A 19,637-nucleotide genomic window follows, 5' to 3' on the forward strand; every position below is an offset into this window, starting at 1 on the left:
CAGAAAGGGCAAAATTAAAAATCTAGTTCTCAGGAATTTTTGATAAAAATACAAAATGGCAACTATTCTTTAAAACTGTTCTTTGCAATTTCTTACAAAGTTAAATGCTGCACTCTATAATTCAAAAATTCCACTTCAAGGTATGTATATAAAAGAAATGAACTCAGGACCTTTGGAAGAGTAGGCATTGCTCTTAACCGCAGAGCCATTTCTCTCCCAGCAACACATGGTGGTTCACAATCATATGTAATGAGGTCTGGTGCCCTCTTTCTGGCCTGCAGGCAATACAGACAGACAGAACACTGTATACATAATAAAAAATAAAAAAGAAATGAAAATATATGTCCATAAATTACTAATGTAAAAAAAATCACTATGTAACTTCTGTGCTAGCTTTATTTCTACTAACCCACATCTTAGAACCTCACTGATGAGGACAGAATGATTATTCCTGCTGTTAATTTCTTATATTTAAATTTATCATATCATGATATAAAAAAAGAGCGGACTTTGGGAGATGTGTTGGTTGATATTGTCTACTTAACAGGATCTAGAATACCTAGGAAGCAGGCTGTCTAAATAGGTTAGATGAGATGATAAGAGGCCAGTGAATCTTTGGACAGCACTATTCCAGGGGCTGGGATCCTCCAATGGATAAAATGAAGACAGTGAAGTGTAACGGGCATTCATTGCTCTGTGCTTCCTGGTTGTAGTTGCAATATGACCAGCTACCTCAAACTCCTGCTGCCATGCCCTCCCAGCCATAAGGGACTGGCTGGACCCCTGAACTAGGAGATATAATAAACTTTTTTTTCCCTTAAGTTTGATATGTGACAGCAACTAGAAAAGTAACTAAGACTGGGGCTAATTAAGATGAGAACTCTGCCCTCAGTAATAGGATTAATGCCATTGCAGTTCAAACCTCAGAGGATTCTCTTGCTTTCTTTACTGTGAGAACATGGGATGCAGATGGCAGATTGAATCCCTAAGTAGTTCCTTCTTCTAGGGGCTTCAGGTGTGTCAGTATCTTGATGTAAGTTGTCCAGTAACCCACCTTGTGTGTCATGTTTTTATTATAGCACTTGGAATGAACTCTGAGACCTATACATCCACCATTAGCAGGAACAAATAGTTTCAGTATAACATAGTGATAGAATATCACTCAGCACTAAAAAAGCGCAAACTACTGATCGTATTTCCACAGTATGGATGAATATTAGAAATACTTGATTGAAAATGCCAGCTGCAGAGGATTAGGTCCTTATATTACTTTATATATATATATATGAATATGGCTAGATCAGTGTGTGCCAATGGGCATATAAAGTCATTATTGAGGGAAGAATAATGGGAATTGACTGAAGATGCACAAGGCATCTTAATGATCTATATTATATATTTTAAAGATTTAATTATCTGTTTTATGTATAAGTGATCTATCTGCATGTACCAGATCTCATTATAGATGATTATGAGTCACCATGTGGTTGCTGCGAACTGAACTCAGGACCTCTGGAGGAGCAGCCAATGAGCTTAACTTCTGAGCCATCTCTCCAGCTCCCACATTTTATTTTTATGAACATGCTTTGAGTATAATTATCCACATTTAATTGTGTGTAAATTTTATGTCAGTGTTACATGCAAAAATACATTAAAATAAATTCCACCTTGTGAGAGGAATGATTGCAAACTTATGTCCTGATTGTTTTGAAGGCTCTATATAGAGCATTTAAATGGAATCTAAGAGAACCTGTACTGGAGGTAAAACTCTGCTGCTTTTTGTTCTTAAGGTAAAAATGGAAATTTTTTTGTCATAACTTCAAATATTATAGTCTGTTAGGAGAAACAGCCAATTCCAGTAGAGGGATCATGGGTTTGAGTTATGTACAGGATCATTAAAGTATTGGAGTTTAATTGGCAGTTATTTTTGTTTCCCTTACTTGTATAATAGAGTGTGTATCCTAGTCCTTAGCGCCCCTTAGATTTGATCAGTGAGATGAACAGGTTTTTTTTTTTTAAATTATTTTGATTATTAATCTTTTCAGTGAACTTCAGAAGCGGTTGTAAGGTTTATCCTTATGTTACCAACTGACCAAAGACTGAATGCATTTTGAAATAGAGCTGTTTCTTATTGTTAACAGAGGAACTCTGCTGTTTTTAAAATTAAAAAAAAAAAATACCTTGACTCAAGCAGACATTAAAATACTAGAACACGGGGAAAAAAACTCTGAATCATATGAGTTGAATGTTAGTAAAACTGAAGCAGCTAGTGTGGAAACTAATGAAATGGGTTGAAGTAGGTATGTAATTATTTTTATTAATTGGGTAATATCATTTGCTTTTATTTATACTTCATTATTGAAGTACTTTTATAACTTTCAGAATCAAAAAAGAAAAATATGGTATTTAAAAAATTTCACCTCAGCTAGGTATAAACTTGAGACAAAGGAAACCAACCTAGTTTTGGTGGTAAGAACTTTGTTTTGTGTGTCTGTTGCATGAATTGAAGAGCACAGAGTCAACTCTGTGTGTGTGTGTGTGTGTGTGTGTGTGTGTGTTCTAATAGTTAATGTTTTCCGTTTGCATGTGCAGATTTACTAAATACCTTCGTTAATTCATTTTGATTTACAAATGTTTCCAACATATGTAATATTTTAAAAATAATGTTTTATTCAAAGTGTTGTTATTTGACATTTTCTATATAAGCTTGATTAATTAAAACAAGCAAAAATTATACAGGAGCAAATTATTAGCATATAGAAAATAAATATGAAATTAGGTCATCTCAGATAGTTCTGTACTGTTATTATTAAGCACTAAAACCTTTCATTTCTACAAGATTAGCATTATTTTATGAAAAATTTCAAGGAACCTTCCCAAGTATAGACTCTGCATTTCAATCCTAACACTAGCCCAGCCCTTAGCCTCTTTTTCGTCTTCCTACCCTTGGGAAGCACATACTTTGCAAGTGCAGTGATTCTGTTTCCTGACCTCATTGGAGGGGCTAAGCCATAACTAATGGACCCTGTGTTTGGATTATATTTACTTAAAAATTAGAGTGTTTATAAATGCTTAAGTATTAGCTATTTTCTTCAGTACTCTGAAAGAATATTTGACCAAAACAGCTTTGGTTCCTTTTGTTCCAGTTGGAGGTATACGTTGTCATGGTAGAAAGCACCGGCAGCAGGAGAGTGAGTCAGGTTGTCACACTGCATTTGATTCAGGAAACAGAAGTGCATGTCCGTGTTACGTTAGTTTCCTTTTATTCAGCCACATGTCCTTACATTCGGAATAATGTTGTTTATATTCCAGGTGGATTTTTTTCTTCAATTAAATCTTTCTGAATTCCCCTCAGAGATACATCCAAAGGAGTGTTTTAATACCTTTCTAAATTGAGTCAAGTTGACCATTAAAATGTTCACCAGTATAGCTTATAAAACATAACCAGGCTCTAGAATGGTAGTATCTCTTCAGAACGTTAGGTTATTTTATAGTATATCTTCTGTGGGGAAGGATACAATAGAAAACTGAAACACACAGTTTATTAATACTGCTGTATGATAGTATTAAAGGTGTTCTTAGAACAGACTATTGTATATGCTGATTTTCCTACTTGAGAATCTTAAGAGTAACACAGAAGTTTAATACCACTTTTCTAATTTTCCTGAAATATAAAAGTGTAGAAGTTTTCTTTTTCAAGTGTCTTGTGAAATTTGGGATAAGTGGAATCTTTCAGTGTATAATCTATCTAGCCACAAAAGCATCTTCCTTTCAGATGACCTTTTGATTTACCATTAATAATAATTAATGTAATGTATTAATTACTATTAATAAAAAGCAATAGCATTTGAGAAATCAAATTAATGTTACAACTACTAAGTGCTCATTAGTGAATATAAATTATTTATACGTGTACATTGGCCACCCATGAAACACTAGTTCTTTTTGGTATAGAAAGTAAAGACTTTCCGGCAGCGTTGGTGGCACATGCCTCTAATTCCAGCACTCAGGAGGTTGGATCTCTATGAGTTTGAGGCCAACCTGCTTTACACGGGTAGTTCTAGGATAGGCAAGGCTACACAGAAACCCTGTTTCAAACCCAAAATCAAAACAAAACAAAAAGGAAAGATCCATACTAGTACTCCAACTCTTTAGATTTACACAAAGACAAACATTTTAGCTTAAGATAATAACATTTCAAAATTGTTTGAAAATATATTTTCCTTGTTTCATCATATTGTGTACTTTTTCTGTACTTTTTCAAAGGTTTGTCCCATCAGATGAAAAGAAGAAACAAGGTTGTCAACGAGAAAATGAAACACTAATACAGAGAAGAAAAGATCAGATGCAACCAGGGGGCACAGCAATTAGTGTCACGGTACCTTATAGAGTAGTAGACCAGCCCCTGAAACTTATGCCTCAAGACTGGTAAGAGCCTCCCTCCCTTCCCCAATCTCCATGCATTAATGTTTTGTTTGCATCTAAAAGGTTCTTTTTGAAATATTTATTTTGTGTATGCCATGAGTATGCTATGGTATGATTGCAGGAATCAGAGGACAACTTGTAGGAGTTGGTTTTTTCTCTTTCTACCATGTGTGTCCTGGATCAAGCTAAGGTTGTCAGGTTTGGTAGCAAGCACATTAACTTGCTGAGCTATCTTGCCTTCCCATTTTGAAAATGATATAAACAAATATACTTTATAGAATATTCTTGAAAAATTTATTAATCCATATGTGAAGATCTATGCCAATGATGCTGTCATTTCTATTAGTATCTTACTCTCACAACTATAATATGTCAGAAGTTAACATCTGATTTATTTGTGTGCTTACTTTTGAAGATGCTTTTGAAAGTTTGGAGCTATATTTTTGTTTATGATTTAATTTCAGTCTCAGAAACTTTGAGAAGAGTATGAATTTTAAAGTTGCTGTTTTTCTTGGTGACTTCCCTGGTTGTCATTGTGTGTGGGGTGTATGTGTGTGGGCGTGTGTGTCTTTTGAAGCATGGCCTCACTCTAGTTTGGGCTTGAACTCACAGTAGTCCTTTTGCTTTAGCTCCTGAAAACTAGTTATTGGCATTAATTCCATGCCTGGCTTACTCTAGGTCTTGAAAAGAGTAACTAACTGTTTTGTTAGATGTATAGATTTTTATCTAAAGCAGTGATTGTTAATGTGTAATATGCAGATCCCTGGGCATTCTGAAGTCCTTTTAAAAGGCAGCCTTTTTCTGTAGTACTACTCAGGTGATTATTTATTCTCTTGATATAGCAGTCCTTAAATAGAACTTTTCTGTCCAGTGCCCAAGATGAATCATTCTCCTGTCTTCTTCTTTCCCTTTCCATCCTTTTCTCTCTCTGCCTTCTGTTTAGTGGACTGTTCTTTAACCTAGCCATTTATTTGTCTCCTCATCTGAAAATAGGGCACAGTAGTGTTCACCTCACTAGAGTGTTTTGAAGATGAAATGTGTTAACATGATTAATTTATAATGTGTTTAAACAACATTGTCACTAGTAAATACTTTAGTCAGTGTTACTAATGGTAAATCACCATCGTTATTTTGTTCCTGACTCTTGTATGCTTAAACTACTTATGCCAGTACTTTTTTTTTTAACTAAATATTGTGCAAAATAATGAAATATGAGGACCTAGAGATTTGTTCTTTCTTGGAAAACTAGTTTGCATAGCTGAAAAAAATAAGTTGCTTTAAAAACCAAACTAACATTTGGTGTAAATAAAATAGTTGTCTAAAGCTTGGTAAATTAGGAAAGTTGAGGTGTTCTTATACTCAGATTTCTTCCTAAGGGATTAGAAGATTTGAAAATAAGTCATGTAGTTTCACAAAATGACTGGAAAATTACTATAATTCAGCATTTTAATTAAATTTAAATATTTAATATGTATTTGAATTTCCACTAACTTCCTTTTAAACCAGTTTGTTCAATTAATAAATCAGCTACTTATCCTTATTCCAGTCTGTAAGCAGACTCTTTACTCAAGGTAAGAAAAAAGGATTACAGAGGTGACCTAAAACTATTGTTTGGAACCATCTCCAGAAGACTTAGGTAGTGATTGTAGTCTTTAAGGTTTATATCCTACCAACATTCTAAAATGTCAGGTTTATTGTTTGTCTCAGCAAGAAGACTGCTGGGAAGCCTTCATGTGAATAATTATGAGACTCCTTTTTAAGGATTTGAAGTAGTTATAGCTCAAGTTTGAGATATTCTCCGCTCTCCCACTTCCTTTTTTCTGCTTGTAGGGATCGGGTTGTAGCAGTTTTTGTGCAAGGTCCTGCTTGGCAGTTCAAAGGTTGGCCATGGCTTCTACCCGATGGATCTCCAGTTGACATATTTGCTAAAAGTAAGATTCTCTCTCCTTATGCTTACTATATATTCAGTATAGAATTAGTTTTTAAGAGAAAGAACCACATTATATGAATGTATTAAATAATTATCATTAAGTAACATACATACTAACAATTAACTACCTGTGAGATATTTTTAAAGCCTTTTGTGCATTAATATTTTCTATGTGGTGTTATATATATATGTGTGTATATATATATATTACCTATGTGTTACACTGCTAAATATTTTAGGTTACTTACATTATAAATCTTAGAAATATGCCTATACATAGTTATTAAGATTGATGACTAGCTTTATATATAATGTACATTGTATAGAGTAATGATTTTCACTGATTTCTGATACCTGCTTATATCAAGCTGTAACTAAGTTTTTATATAGGTTGACTTGCTGAATATCAGCACTATCTTAAAATGTCGAAGACATTTATCAGCTACCTCATCTGGGATGGTTATTGTGTGATTGGCCATTCTTCGTTCAGTTCTCTCAGCTCAAGTGTTCCTTCTCTGGAGAATCCTTACTACTGTTTATTTCCTGGCAACTTCTAATTTTTATATTTTTATTGGGTGTCTTGCCTGGCAAGAATGCAGATGCCACAGTAGCAACATTCTTCTTCTTTTTATGTTCATTCACTTTTGTGTTCACAACAGAAGAATACCAGATCATGGAAACTTTAAATATCCTATGAATGAATGATTTCATATAGATGAAATCTGTTGAACATACATTGGTGTAAATTGATGCAGTAGATTATTTAGTGTATTAGGTGGAAAGAATAGTCCAACTATTACTTACTTGGTGGTACTATTATGCAGTCCAGATATTTTAGCAACCTATTTTTGTTGGTAACATCATTCTGTCCTAAAATTACAGTTTTAATAATGTGTTTTTATTTTACCTTAATCTAATCTTAAAGATGAATTACAACATTTTGTTAGTATGATAGCTTTTTATGTCATTTCTGAGGAATGCCTAGAGTTGACACATAGAAAGTTAAATATATGGAGAAAATTGAAATGTGTTAATGAATCCAAGTACCTGTTTCATTTTATTTATTTTAAATCTTGCCTTCTTGGCTATTGTTTAGAAATGATTTGGTTACCTTTATGATAAAAAGACTCTTGAGTTTTATTAGGAATATAATGTGTTTATTTCAATTGTTGAGATTTTTGTTCTTCCAAGGTAGATAAGGATGTTGAGAATTTAGCAATAATCAGTAATTTCATTCCACATATTATTCTTTCTATTCATTGTTGCTTTCATGCTAGCTCCTTTCTGGCAATGGTTAGCAATGTTTGCCTTCCATATTCAAATGACTCACAAGACCAAACCATGAACTTTATCTCAAACCTTCCTTTTTGTGACTACTCTGAAACAATTATTCCCACAAACTTGTGCTCAGTTCTTAAGCCACTGTAGCTTGGCTCTTTACTAAAATTGTTTTTATACACCTCCCAGTATTAGATAGTTTTGATTTTCTTTCTGAATTTTACTGAGTTGTCTCATTTCTTACTTGAAAAAAAAATGCTTGTTTTCGAGTCCTGGGCTTTGTTTGATCTCAAGGGTTTTGTTGTTGTTTGTTTTGTTTTTTTGGGTAGTTCTTTCTGACTGCCAGCTATACATTTTAAGTTATTGTTTCTCTTTAAATTCTGAATACCCTCTTAAGGAAATCTTACATTTTTAGTTTCTTCCACCCCCCATTTTTCTTTTCTCTTCTCTTCTCTTCTCTTCTCTTCTCTTCTCTTCTCTTCTCTTCTCTTCTCTTCTCTTCTCTTCTCTTCTCTTCTCTTCTCTTCTCTTCTCTTCTCTTTTCTTTTCTTTTCTTTCTTTTTGAGATAGGGTTTCTCTGTATAATAGCTCTGTCTGTCCTGGAACTTATTCTGTAGATCAGGTTGACTTCAGACTCATGTAGATCCACCTGCCTCTGCCTCTCAGGTGCTGAAACTAAAGGCATATGCCACAGTACCTGGCTCACATTTCCAGTTTTTTTTTTCCCTACTTTATAAAAATTATGTCTCTTATCTCACCACTGTGGGACTGTTTTACTCCCTGATAAATACTATGTTCTCTTGGAATATGACAATCTATATCAAGTGACACCAATGAATTGACTTAGTCTCTTCACCCTTTTTCTGTGATTTGCCTAAACCAGAAGCTTAGGACTATACTGTCTTTTAACTCTTAGTCCTTGTCCTAGTTTCATTGTTGTTCCTATAATAAGGAACCTTGACAAACAACGGCTCAGGGGAAAATATGTCAGCTTATACTTTCAGGTTACAGTTCATCATTGTGGGGTGATTAAGGAAGAGCCATTATTTAGCTAGCCGCATCACATCCATAGTCAAGAGCAGAGAGAAATGAACATATTCATGTTTGCTTGCTTACTTGTGCTCACCACAGATTTTTCTGCTCTATACCATTTAGGAGCTGTGTCCCAGGGAATGAATGATGCTGCCCATAGTGGGCTGGTGTTTTCTACATCAGTTAACTTAGTAAATGACAGTCCGCCATAGACATGCTTACAAGCCAACACAGTGTAGAAAATCCCTCAGTAAGACTCTCTTCTGACGTAATTCTAGTTTGTTTCAAGTTGGTAAATTAACAATCACAGCTGCTTTTCTCAGCTTTTACAGTCCCACCTTTTCCCACATCATAATGCACAGTAGAGAATTTAATTACTTATATAGCATAAGAGAAACTTGGGAGTTTAGCTTAATATTGCATAATTATGATGACGATTAAATTTAGCAAAGACATTAGATGCTGAATTATATAGCTTCCAAATAAAATTCTTTCAAAAGTATAATAAATTTAAATTTGCAACTTTAAATTTTATGTCTGAGTAGCTGAGTAGTTAAATACATTTGTCGAGGAAAATCCCCCCTCCCCCAACTGTTTGAATGCTGTGGATTCAATCCTTGACTTTTGCATGCTAAGGCAAGCATTGTATCCTCAGCTCTCAAAATTTTAAAAAAGAATTTATTTTTCTTTTCTTATGTGTATTTGTGTTGTGCCTTCATTTATGTATGTGCACCTTCTATCCATGGAATCCAGAAAAGATTATTGAATTCCCTGCAGCTGGAGTTTACAGGTGTTTATGAGCTGCTATGTGGGTACTAGGAATAGAACCCAGGTCCTCTGGAAGAACTGCCAGTGTTATTAACATGACATCTCACTGCCCCATTTCTCAAAGATTTCTTAATGATAGTTTCATCAAATTCTTGTTGATTACTAATAAATTTTTCAATTCTCTACAGTATCTTCCCTTCGTCACGGTATGCCATTAGTGTTTCTGTCTTTCAAAAGGATACTTTTTTCCCTGCTGAAAATTTTTGCAAAGTTTATGAATTTTGCTTAAATATGTGTGTTATTCTGAGGCATGTGATTTTGTTTTGCATTGTTTCACTATACAATTTCATTTGTTTTTGCTTGAAGAAACCTAGAAAACTGTGGTTTTCCTGAGTCACAGATAAATGTTATGGCAGTATGCTAACATGTTTACATTGCCTTATGGGTCTCTGCAGTAAAAATATTTTGTCTGTTCCAGGACAGCTAGGGCTGCACAAAGAAATTATTCCCCCCTAAGTAAACAAACAAACAAACAAATAAGCAAATGAATAAATAAATATTAATTTTTTGGGGGGGCGCTTACTATGCTACCAACTTTAAAAAGTCTAGATCAAAAGTAAATAACAGTAAAAATTAATTATTAAAGAAATTATAGGCTTTAATGAATCAGATGAATCATTTTAATTAGATGTAACTTTTAGTATGTATTTAGTGGAGATGTATGTGTATGTTCAGGTGAGAATATACATATTTATGTGTGAAAGTATTTGTAGGTGAAGGTTAGAGGTTAGCATCAGATGTTTTACTCATTACACTTGTTAATTCTGTATGTGTGTCAGAGAAAGAATGAGAATGAATATATTTGGTATGTATGTGTTATGCAGAGACATAATTTTGTGTATATGTGTTTGTGTTCGTTCCCACAGAAGCTATGATTCATATCATGACGTCAACTTACCCTAGAGTAGAGAGAGTAGGTTCTCTCCTTCCACTGAAGGTTTTGGTGATCAAACTCAGTTGTCAGGCTTATGTAACAAATGCATCTTAACTGCTGAGCTGCCATGCCAGCCCCACTTTATGTTTTGAGACAGGTTTCTCATTGAACCAACTTTTAGTTCATCATTGTGGCTAGTCTGGCTAGCCATTGCGCTTCAGGGATTTGCCTTTCTCTCTCCCCAGTCTTTGGAGATATAGTCACAAAGTAGCAGGCCTGAATTTTTATGTGACATTAGAGATACTATCTCAGTTACTTAAGCTCATATATGGCAGACAATTTACTGACTGAACCATCACCATAGCCCCTTTAAATGTAGTTTAAGCAGCAATTTAATGTAAAATTTAGCATTACAAAAACAGTTGATGTAATAAGCAGAATGAAAAGTATTTAGAAATGTTAATTTACATTTAATGCAATAATTTTATAATTTTGTTTGGTTTTTGAGACAGGGTTTCTTTGTGTACTGGAACTTGCTTTATAGATCAAGCCAACCTTGAGCTCAGAGATTCGCTCACCTCTGCCTCTCGAGTTGGTATTAAAGGCATGTGACATCACCTTCCAGCTATAATTTCATAAATTTAAAAATAGTCAAAAATTGTTTTTTACATAATACATTTTGAAATGAATTTTTCTTTTGTTTGTTTTCAGGACAGGGTTTCTTTGTATAACACCTCTGACTGTCTTGGAACTTTTTTTGTAGACCAGGCTGGCCTCAAACTCACAGAGATTTACCTGCCTCTACCTCCCAAGTGCTGGGATTAAAGGTGCCTGCATCACCACCACCCTGTTGAAAGTGGGTCTTTTGAAGTCTGTAACACAGAATCCTTTAGTGAATTGTTTTAATTAAGTGTGCATTTAGTAAAGTTTATTTTTAAGGGTAATAGTTTTTAAGTAATTTTTTATTGTATCTTCCATTTCTTCATTTTTAGATTTAGAGTGTAAATCTAGAAATAAACCCATTATGATGCCGCAAGTGTTCTTCAGAGTATAGGAAAGGAAGATAATTGTTTTCGTCTGCATTAGTTCTTCAGTTATCTTTTAAGATTGAAATTCATACCATTTCATTTTCTTTATCTTTTGTAGTATTTGTCACATTTGGAATAAAATTCAGATAAGTTTCATCCAGACCATTGCCTACCTAAAACAAATTAGTTTTTTATAAGGCATTCCAGGTATGCTTCCATGTGAAGATCTCTGGAAACATTTCTGTTTTATTTTTCACCCTGAAATCCCCTTCTCTTATACTATCTTTGCAGTACATAGTTTTAGCTTCCTGCTTGTAGTTGAGTCCTCAAGAATCCCTCCCTAAGTGCTTTCTTCACAGTAATGCCTCATTTTTACTCAGTGCCATTTGGATATTGCATATTTATCTGATTACTGGCTACTTAAACATATACTCTGTGGAGATGGACAGTTTACCTTGATCATTGTTGTTCTCTTCCTACGTAGAGTAGTTTACCTTTGTATGTAAGCACTCTACAGGTTTGTGTGTGTGTGTGTGTGTGTGTGTGTGTGTTCGTGTTCATTATTGACAGACATCAGGGCAGAAACTGAGCTGGCCTAGAGGCAGGCGGGAACCAGGAAGGAAAGCTTTGTGGCTTGCTTAGCCTGCCCAGAGATGACACTGCCCATACTGGGCTGGGTCCTCCCACAGCAGTCATTAATCAGGAATATGCTCCCACAGACTTCACTCCAGGCCATTTTGATGGATTTTTCTCAGTTGAGGTTACCTCTTCCTGCATTACCTGAGCTTGTGTCCTGTTGACAAAAATCTACCAGATTCACTCCCTTAGTAATCTAATCTCTCAGGTATTTGTTATTCTGGTTATGTTTCTTCTACTCAACTGAAGAACTTCTTTCCTTTATCTAGCAAATATTTTGTGATTATTTTCCATATCACTCACTGATAGGGGCTTCTAAGACCAGTATCACTCTTTGCATTTTCACTTCTAAGACTAAACCATTTTCTCTTTAAGCATTCTCTCTCTCTCTCTCTTTTTTTTTTTTTTTCAATACAAGTCTTTTATTGTCCCAAAAGACACCCCAAATCGTAATAAAATTCAGGATCTTGTTTCTGGAGCTGGTAACTTAGGTCTTACTCATCAGCCTGCTTTTCAGACACATAGACACCATCCAAAAACTTTCTGATATCCTTATTTTTAACTGTCATGGCTTGCTGTATCAGAGCTACCGAGTTTGAAACAAGCTCAATATCAGCATTCTCTTAATACCGTGTCATTTTGTCCATTGCTTGCTTGTTTTTTCTCTAAGTTTTAAGTTAAACATTACTGCCTGTGTGAACCATCTCTGAATTTCTGTCTTGTGAGAAGGCGTCCTTTTATGTCTCTGATATTGTGCTCCCTTACTGCATTGTGTTTGAGTTGTCTTTATCTTACTATCCTTCACAGAATCATCAATTTTTATCTTACCTTATTTGATATTTCAATCTCCAATTTAAGTATCTCTGATGGTACAGTAGTGCTTAACACCTGTTTCACAGATCACTGGTAATCATGTTAATATAGCTTCAGTTTGGTAATAGAAAAATTTGAATTTTGTTTGTTTTAGTACTTGTCTTTCTATATACTTTCTTTCCAGAAAGTGTTTCCATAATTTTGGCTACAGTTTTAATAAGAATGCTATTTTTTACTCCATGTTTCCCATGTAGTTAAAGCCTTCCACCTCAAGTATGATGAAGTTCGTCTAGATCCAAATGTTCAAAAATGGGATGTAACAGTATTAGAACTCAGCTATCATAAGCGTCATTTGGATCGACCAGTTTTCTTACGTTTCTGGGAAACATTGGATAGGTAATTGTGATCCTAAAATATATTCATACATGCTTTATTTTAGTGCTTTTTATCAGAATTTTAAAATCTTTAAAGTTATAAGCTATATTCTGTAATCCCTTGCTTTGAATATAGTCTGATTTGATGCCAACATAATAATTGATGATTGATAAATGCTTTGAATTATTGACTTAATATGTAAATGTAGAGTTTAGAGTCTGTTAGAAGGCACACTAAACTCTGTGTGAGAAGTCAGAGATTTTGTGATCTTGCTGTCATGAATTGTGTAACCTTCTGAACTTCATTTTCTTTAAAATTTTTTAAAAATCTTTTCTCACTTTACATACCTATCCCAGTTCCCACTCCCTCCCCTCCTCCCACTCCTGCCACCTACTCCCTGCCCCACCCCCCACCCACTCCTCAGAAGCCTGAACTTTATTTTCTATCTGCTTAGGGAGCCTGGTGTCAGGGCTTTACCCCTGAAAGCTTGAATTTAATTCTTACATTTATTTGAATTACTAGGATAGAACTTGTTAAGTCCTTTAAAATAACAACTGTTCTGAAACTTACAAACATAACAACAGTGAATTATCATAATACTGTAGACTCAGCTGCTGTTTGTTATGTTCCCTGAAAACTATTTCTTGTTTAGTATCTCTTATTGGGTTGTGTCGGTTTTCTCAAAGTCATGGCTATAACTGGTAGTAAGACAAATGTACTTCCAATAAGCTCTTAGGTTATAGAATTTAATTAGAAAATGTTTTGGCTTTTTTTTTTTTTGCTTGCTATTTTTCAGAAATTCCAGAATCTAGTTTCCAGCTGCTTAGTAAAAACAGTATTTTGTCCCTTAGTGATTTTAAAGTTATAAAGAAGTGTCATCCCTTTTTACATGTAATAGTCTTAAAATTTCAAAATTTGTATTGTCATTATAATCCATTAGTATATTTTTGTATCACCATCATAACCTATTATTCTATTTTTTTCTCCAGATACATGGTAAAGCATAAATCCCACTTGAGATTCTGAATCATTTGATTCCTCCTTTTCTGAAAACTTGGTTTAAGAAGCATGGATATAGCTTGATCTACAGACTGAAACCCAAGCTTTATGAATTCATCAAGAACTTGCAAATGAAGAAGACCACAGAGCAGTCTTTTATAAGACCTTGTTTGATGCTGTGTGCTTCAAAGGGGCATTTCCTCCCATCCATACAAGCAAACTTTTTTGGCTTACAACTATTTTTTTAATATTAGCCTTCTAGTCTGTAATGGAAATTGTATATTTTGATAGAAGCTTTTTCTCTATTGGTTAAATTAGCATTACTTAAAATTTGTTTCTTTAGAAATAAATGCAGGTTATAAATGTGTGTATATTTAGAAGTTATTAGGCTCTCTAAGCCATCTTGCTTCTGATTTTTCATTGCTCTATGATTCCTTTTACTGGAAAATACTCTCATGAATGGTTTTAAATTTTAGACTCTAGAACTTCAAAACCCCACCAAAGGGAAGTAATTATTAAATCAGTTGAAAGTCAGCCTGTGTCTATACTATGTCTATACTAACTCATGTTTAAAAAGGAATAATGAAAAATCAAGAACAAGTCTTCAGTTTCAGTTGAACTCAGCCTTTTCAAGATTTCTTTTGTAAATGAATACATTTAATGAATGTACATTCTCTTTGTTGACTTTGATGATTTTAAACTTAAAGTGATATATTTCTATCTGGGATATGTTTCCACTTGAAAAGAAATTTCAAAAAAAAAAACCAAAAAAACAAATATTAAAGTGTAATAGGCTGTAGTGACTTTTACTTGGGAAACTAAAGTATGATTTGGGGGACTGAGTACGTATCAACCTAGTTACAGTGTAACTTGAACTTCTAAGTTTGATTCTTATATGCTATAGGATTTTGAGTCTTCTATTTGTACACATGTCAACTTGGGACTTCTTATCTTCCATTATCCCTAAATATTGATAAATTCCCAGGCACCAAAGAACACATTTGCTTACGTGTCTGAACAGAAACAAGATAAAAAAAAAAACCAAACAAAAAAAAAAACCCACTGGTATTTTTATGTGTGTTCAATGTGGTATAAAATATAAAACCTATATTTTAACTTAGTAAAGTATTTTACTATTTCTCTACTTTAGACAGAGTGTTGCATCTAAGCTGCAATGAATTACCATGCTCCTTAGTCCTGGTTTATCTTTTACTACTTAAAAGGAGTGTTTATTCATTGAAATCGAGTTTTTGTCATTAGAACTGTTGACCATCCCACCTTGTGTCTTGTTTTACTCAGTGGCTGTCTCTTAGGTTATCAAATTGGGGGATGTGGGGAGAGCAGTAAGACATTTAGCTTTTTCTTTCATTCTTGTGAGGATACTTAGCCTCTTTAGAATTTAATGCTATCATAAAGATGAGAAACAAGTATTATTTATTTTATTAACTTACTATAAAAACCCAATATCAGTAAAAACAGAAAAGATATTTATTCAGGTGGAATTCAGTGGGCTTTGCAGAAGAGAAGCAGCTAATGTTTTAAATGACTTTAATACATTTTTAGTGTTAGTAGGTTTTGCCCACAATTTCCCATTCTCCTGCATCCTCTTCTTTCTGGTAAAAGAAAACTCACTTTATTCACAGAATTTCTCAGCATATAAATCTATTCTTAAATTATGTATTGAATAAACTTTTATCCACAATAAAATAGTCAGTGAGTCAAACCTGTAATACTTTAATGTAAATTACTTAAGACTACTGCAAAGTGGACATGAACTACTTACTACCTTTCCATAAAGAGATTTGGTATTTATTCTTACTATCTGAAATTTACTTGATAGCAGAGTATGATTAAAACATGGTTTATTTTTCTATTTTAAATTTGTTTTGTGTGTAGTCAAAGGTTTCTGGGTATACTCTGTAACTTAGTAAACCTGGAACTATGCTTTTCATGTATCTTGAAATCAGATTCTTTTTATGCACTGGGAATTTTTTTGTTTGTTTTATTTTTAAGATTTAAAAAAAAATTCAAGGTGGAAGCGTAATGAGTTTCATGATAGCATTTCGGTATATACACGCCCCTTTACGTATTCTCTTCTCACCGCCGTCTCCCCAGCCCTCTTGCCTCCAGTTCCCTGTTTGTTTTCCTATTGCATATATTCTTTCTTTCTCTTTTTTCCTTACCCTTCCCTAAGAACTCTTCTTTCTTCTGTATCATAGTCTCCTTTCTTTCATTACCTACACATAAACATGCCTATACATTTTAGATTTTTTTAATTTGAAAGTATTCGTTCCCTAAGTAAGTTTATAAAATTTTATAGTGATTAATTATAAAAATAAAGGCGGAAAAGTAAATTATAAAAATCCACTATGCTCAGCCAATCATTCATTTTCTCTTGTGACTCAGTTCTACAGCAGCACCTAACATAGTGCCTTGCACATGTAGGCATTCAGTAGTTATTTATGTGTGTAAATGGATGATGTGTTTTCAACATAAGTGATTCAGTCCATAAAAATAGTTTTGACCTCATTTGATGTTAGAATTTGAGAATAAAGAATTGTAAGCAGTGATAAGAAATAGATCGTTTCATGAAAATGAGTGTGCATCAGTGAGTTCAGTTTATCTGTAAGGCGCTAACTGAGGCACTTTTGCCAGCCGTGCTTGTAAAGGAAGGTTCACTGTTATTTGGAGTCTTGGTGCTAAGTAACAGTAAGAAAAAAAAAGGCGTTTTTAATCAGAAGCTCACCATTTAAGGAGATTTGAAAAATATATCTGAATCCTTACTCTTATTTTCTGGGATAAACTCAATTGTCATTAATTTTCAAAAGTTTTCCAGATAATTTGTGTGTGAGTGTGTGGGGGGGGAGTGAGATTCACCCGTTTAAAGTGTTATTGGAAGTAATACCAGTATTAAATATTGTGTTTTCCCCTCTTTTTTTCTCTTCATCTGTGTATGGTGTGTGTGTGTGTGTGTATGTATGTTTTGAGGCCACTCTTTGCACTAGACCATCTCTCATTGGTATATTGGCCTATATCCCCAAATGACAAATTCAAATCTTATTTATTTAATATACAAGGAGTATTTTGCTGTTTAATATTTAAACATTTAATATATTTCATTATTAATTAGTATAATTTGTGGTTTGTTTCCTGTTTGCTTATTACTTGACTCTTCTCTAGCAGCAGCAGAACAGCAGTTTGTACAGGAAGAACTAATTCATGACGAGGAAAATCTTAAGTATTTAAGTTCAAAGAACTATTCATTTCTTTGCTATCCAGAGTAAGATATAATTCAATTATGAAAAGAAAGGTATAGTTTGAGTTAGTCTACACAAAAAGGTTCTCACTTAAATGAAAATTCACTATCTAATAAATATTGAAGAAACATTTCCTAAATAAAAATGTCTGAGACTTCTTATTGCAAAGTGATGACAGTGTTCTTTGTTTTTTTTTTTTTTTGAAGGTTTTGGGAAGGGATTATTCATTGCACTGATGAGCTATGCAAAATTATTTGACATTTTAAAGATTCTTACAAAATTATAAATATAGTAGTTACTAAAGCTGGTCAGAATCATTTAGAAAGTGGCTTTAATCTTTGTGTGGTTTTGTTTGTTTTGTTGTTTGTTTGTTTGTTTGTTGTCTTAAGAATAAGCCCAGAACCATGTGTATTTTAAGCAAGCACTTCTCCCAGTGAGTTAGTTACACTCCAAACCATAGATTGTGAAATTGTTTAAAGGCAAAATTACAGTTAAACTAGAGAAGATTTATTTTTAATCCCCCCACTCCAGTGAATTTTATTAAAGCATGTGTGTGAATGCACATACATGCATACACACACAAGTCAAAAGATTTATTATTCAGTCTAACTTAAATTCATATAGAATGTTGAAAATTATTACATAAAATCTATAGAAGTTTCTTTTTAACTGAAAAGCTGTTGCCTGCTGTTTTTCCAATAAATGAAATTTAAATTTAATTGTGTTCACTTTGAAATTACTGGACTGAATTTCCATTATCCACTTGGACTTAATTTTCATATGATGATTTTCATAATTTATAAAGGAGAATTGATTAACCTTGACTTAGAGAATTTGATTGGGGGCTTTAAATTAGGTCCTAATTTTTTTGATGTATTCCTGGCCATGTTTAGAAGTATGTATTGTCCCCAGCATAGTTTCTGCACTAACATGTTGGCAGAACAACTAAGAAAAAATTGAAAATGTACAAATGAATGTATAAAGAATTCCTTTTAGTAAGTATCGTTTAGTAATGCTTTCAGGTCATTGATGTGTTTGGGATTGTGTGTATTTTAGGAATTGTTCATAAGGGTATCTTGGAAGTTATAAATTGCCATATACTTAAATGCAGTAAGCATTTTTATATGAATAAAGTTTGTGAATTACAACCAGATTTGTGCCAAAATTTAAAAGGTTGGATTGCAGTATGTCAAAATTAAGCTAGTAATCTTTTCAAGTATTTTGTGTGCTGTTGCATTTTATTTCTATTTTAAACATAAGTAAAGCTACTCAGCCTCCAACCCCAGTTATAGTTCTTGATAGGTGACTTCATCCCTTTATGGTAGTGGCCTCTGTCACTGGTTGCTTAATCATGTGAAGCAAATTAACTCCTGAATAGAGCTTCATTTGAGGTCTCTGTTACCTGGTGAAATATTCTCATTCTCATTCCATTTTTCTTAGCTTTAAATTGTGGACTTTATTTTACACGAAACATTTTGCTGTTAAAAATCTTGGAGATAGCCGGGTGGTGGTGGTGCATGCCTTTAATCCTAGTCCTTGGGAAGCAGAGGGTAAGTAGTAGGTCTCTGTGAGCTAGAGACCAGCCTGGTCTACAGAGCAAGTTCCAGGACAGGCTTCAAAGGTATATAGAGAAACCCTGTCTCCGCTTCCCCCCTTGCCCCCCGCCAAAAAAATAAAATAAAAAGATCTTGGGTATATATCCACCTTCCCTTAATTCCCCCAAAAGGCCCCGAACAAAACACAACAAACGAAGTGTGAATGTATGTATGTATGTATGTATGTATGTATGTATGTGTGTGTGTTTATACGCATGTACATACGTGCACACACACGCGTGTGTGTGTGTGTGTGTGTGTTTGTGTATATACATACACAGGTATGCAGTGAGTGCATGCCTACCAAGAAGGCAGAAAGTACTGTGAGTTTGGGATGTTTTCTTTATTAAAATGATGTATGTGATGTGTAGACATAGTCTTTTCAGAAAATAAAGCTGTTTACTTTTTGGAATTAATGAGTTAAATCCAGCTAGTCTTTTTTTTCTCAGTTAATACGTTAAATAATTTCTAGAATTAGAGCTCTTCGTAAGGTCATCAGGCTTCATTGACCTACTGAATTTACAGTTGAAGTATATCAAATTTCTTGTTATTGTAATAGTATTAAAA

The 19,637-nt window shown here is 33.8% G+C and overlaps 1 protein-coding gene across 1 annotated transcript in view; it reads left to right on the forward strand.

The window, feature by feature from the left end:
- Window positions 1-18,694, forward strand: part of Cdc73 (cell division cycle 73) — a 127,303-nt gene extending 108,609 nt beyond the window's left edge. The window contains exons 14-17 of the mRNA XM_085688149.2: window positions 4,267-4,428; window positions 6,256-6,356; window positions 13,099-13,240; window positions 14,209-18,694. Of these exons, the coding sequence (XP_085544275.1) occupies window positions 4,267-4,428; window positions 6,256-6,356; window positions 13,099-13,240; window positions 14,209-14,245 (442 nt within the window). The 3' untranslated portion in view covers window positions 14,246-18,694. The remainder of the gene's footprint in view (window positions 1-4,266; window positions 4,429-6,255; window positions 6,357-13,098; window positions 13,241-14,208) is intronic.
- Window positions 18,695-19,637: the final 943 nt, after the last annotated feature.

Source organism: Myodes glareolus, chromosome 5, assembly GCF_982192425.1.
Source record: "Myodes glareolus chromosome 5, mMyoGla1.1, whole genome shotgun sequence".
In the NCBI taxonomy this organism is placed as follows: domain Eukaryota; kingdom Metazoa; phylum Chordata; class Mammalia; order Rodentia; family Cricetidae; genus Myodes; species Myodes glareolus.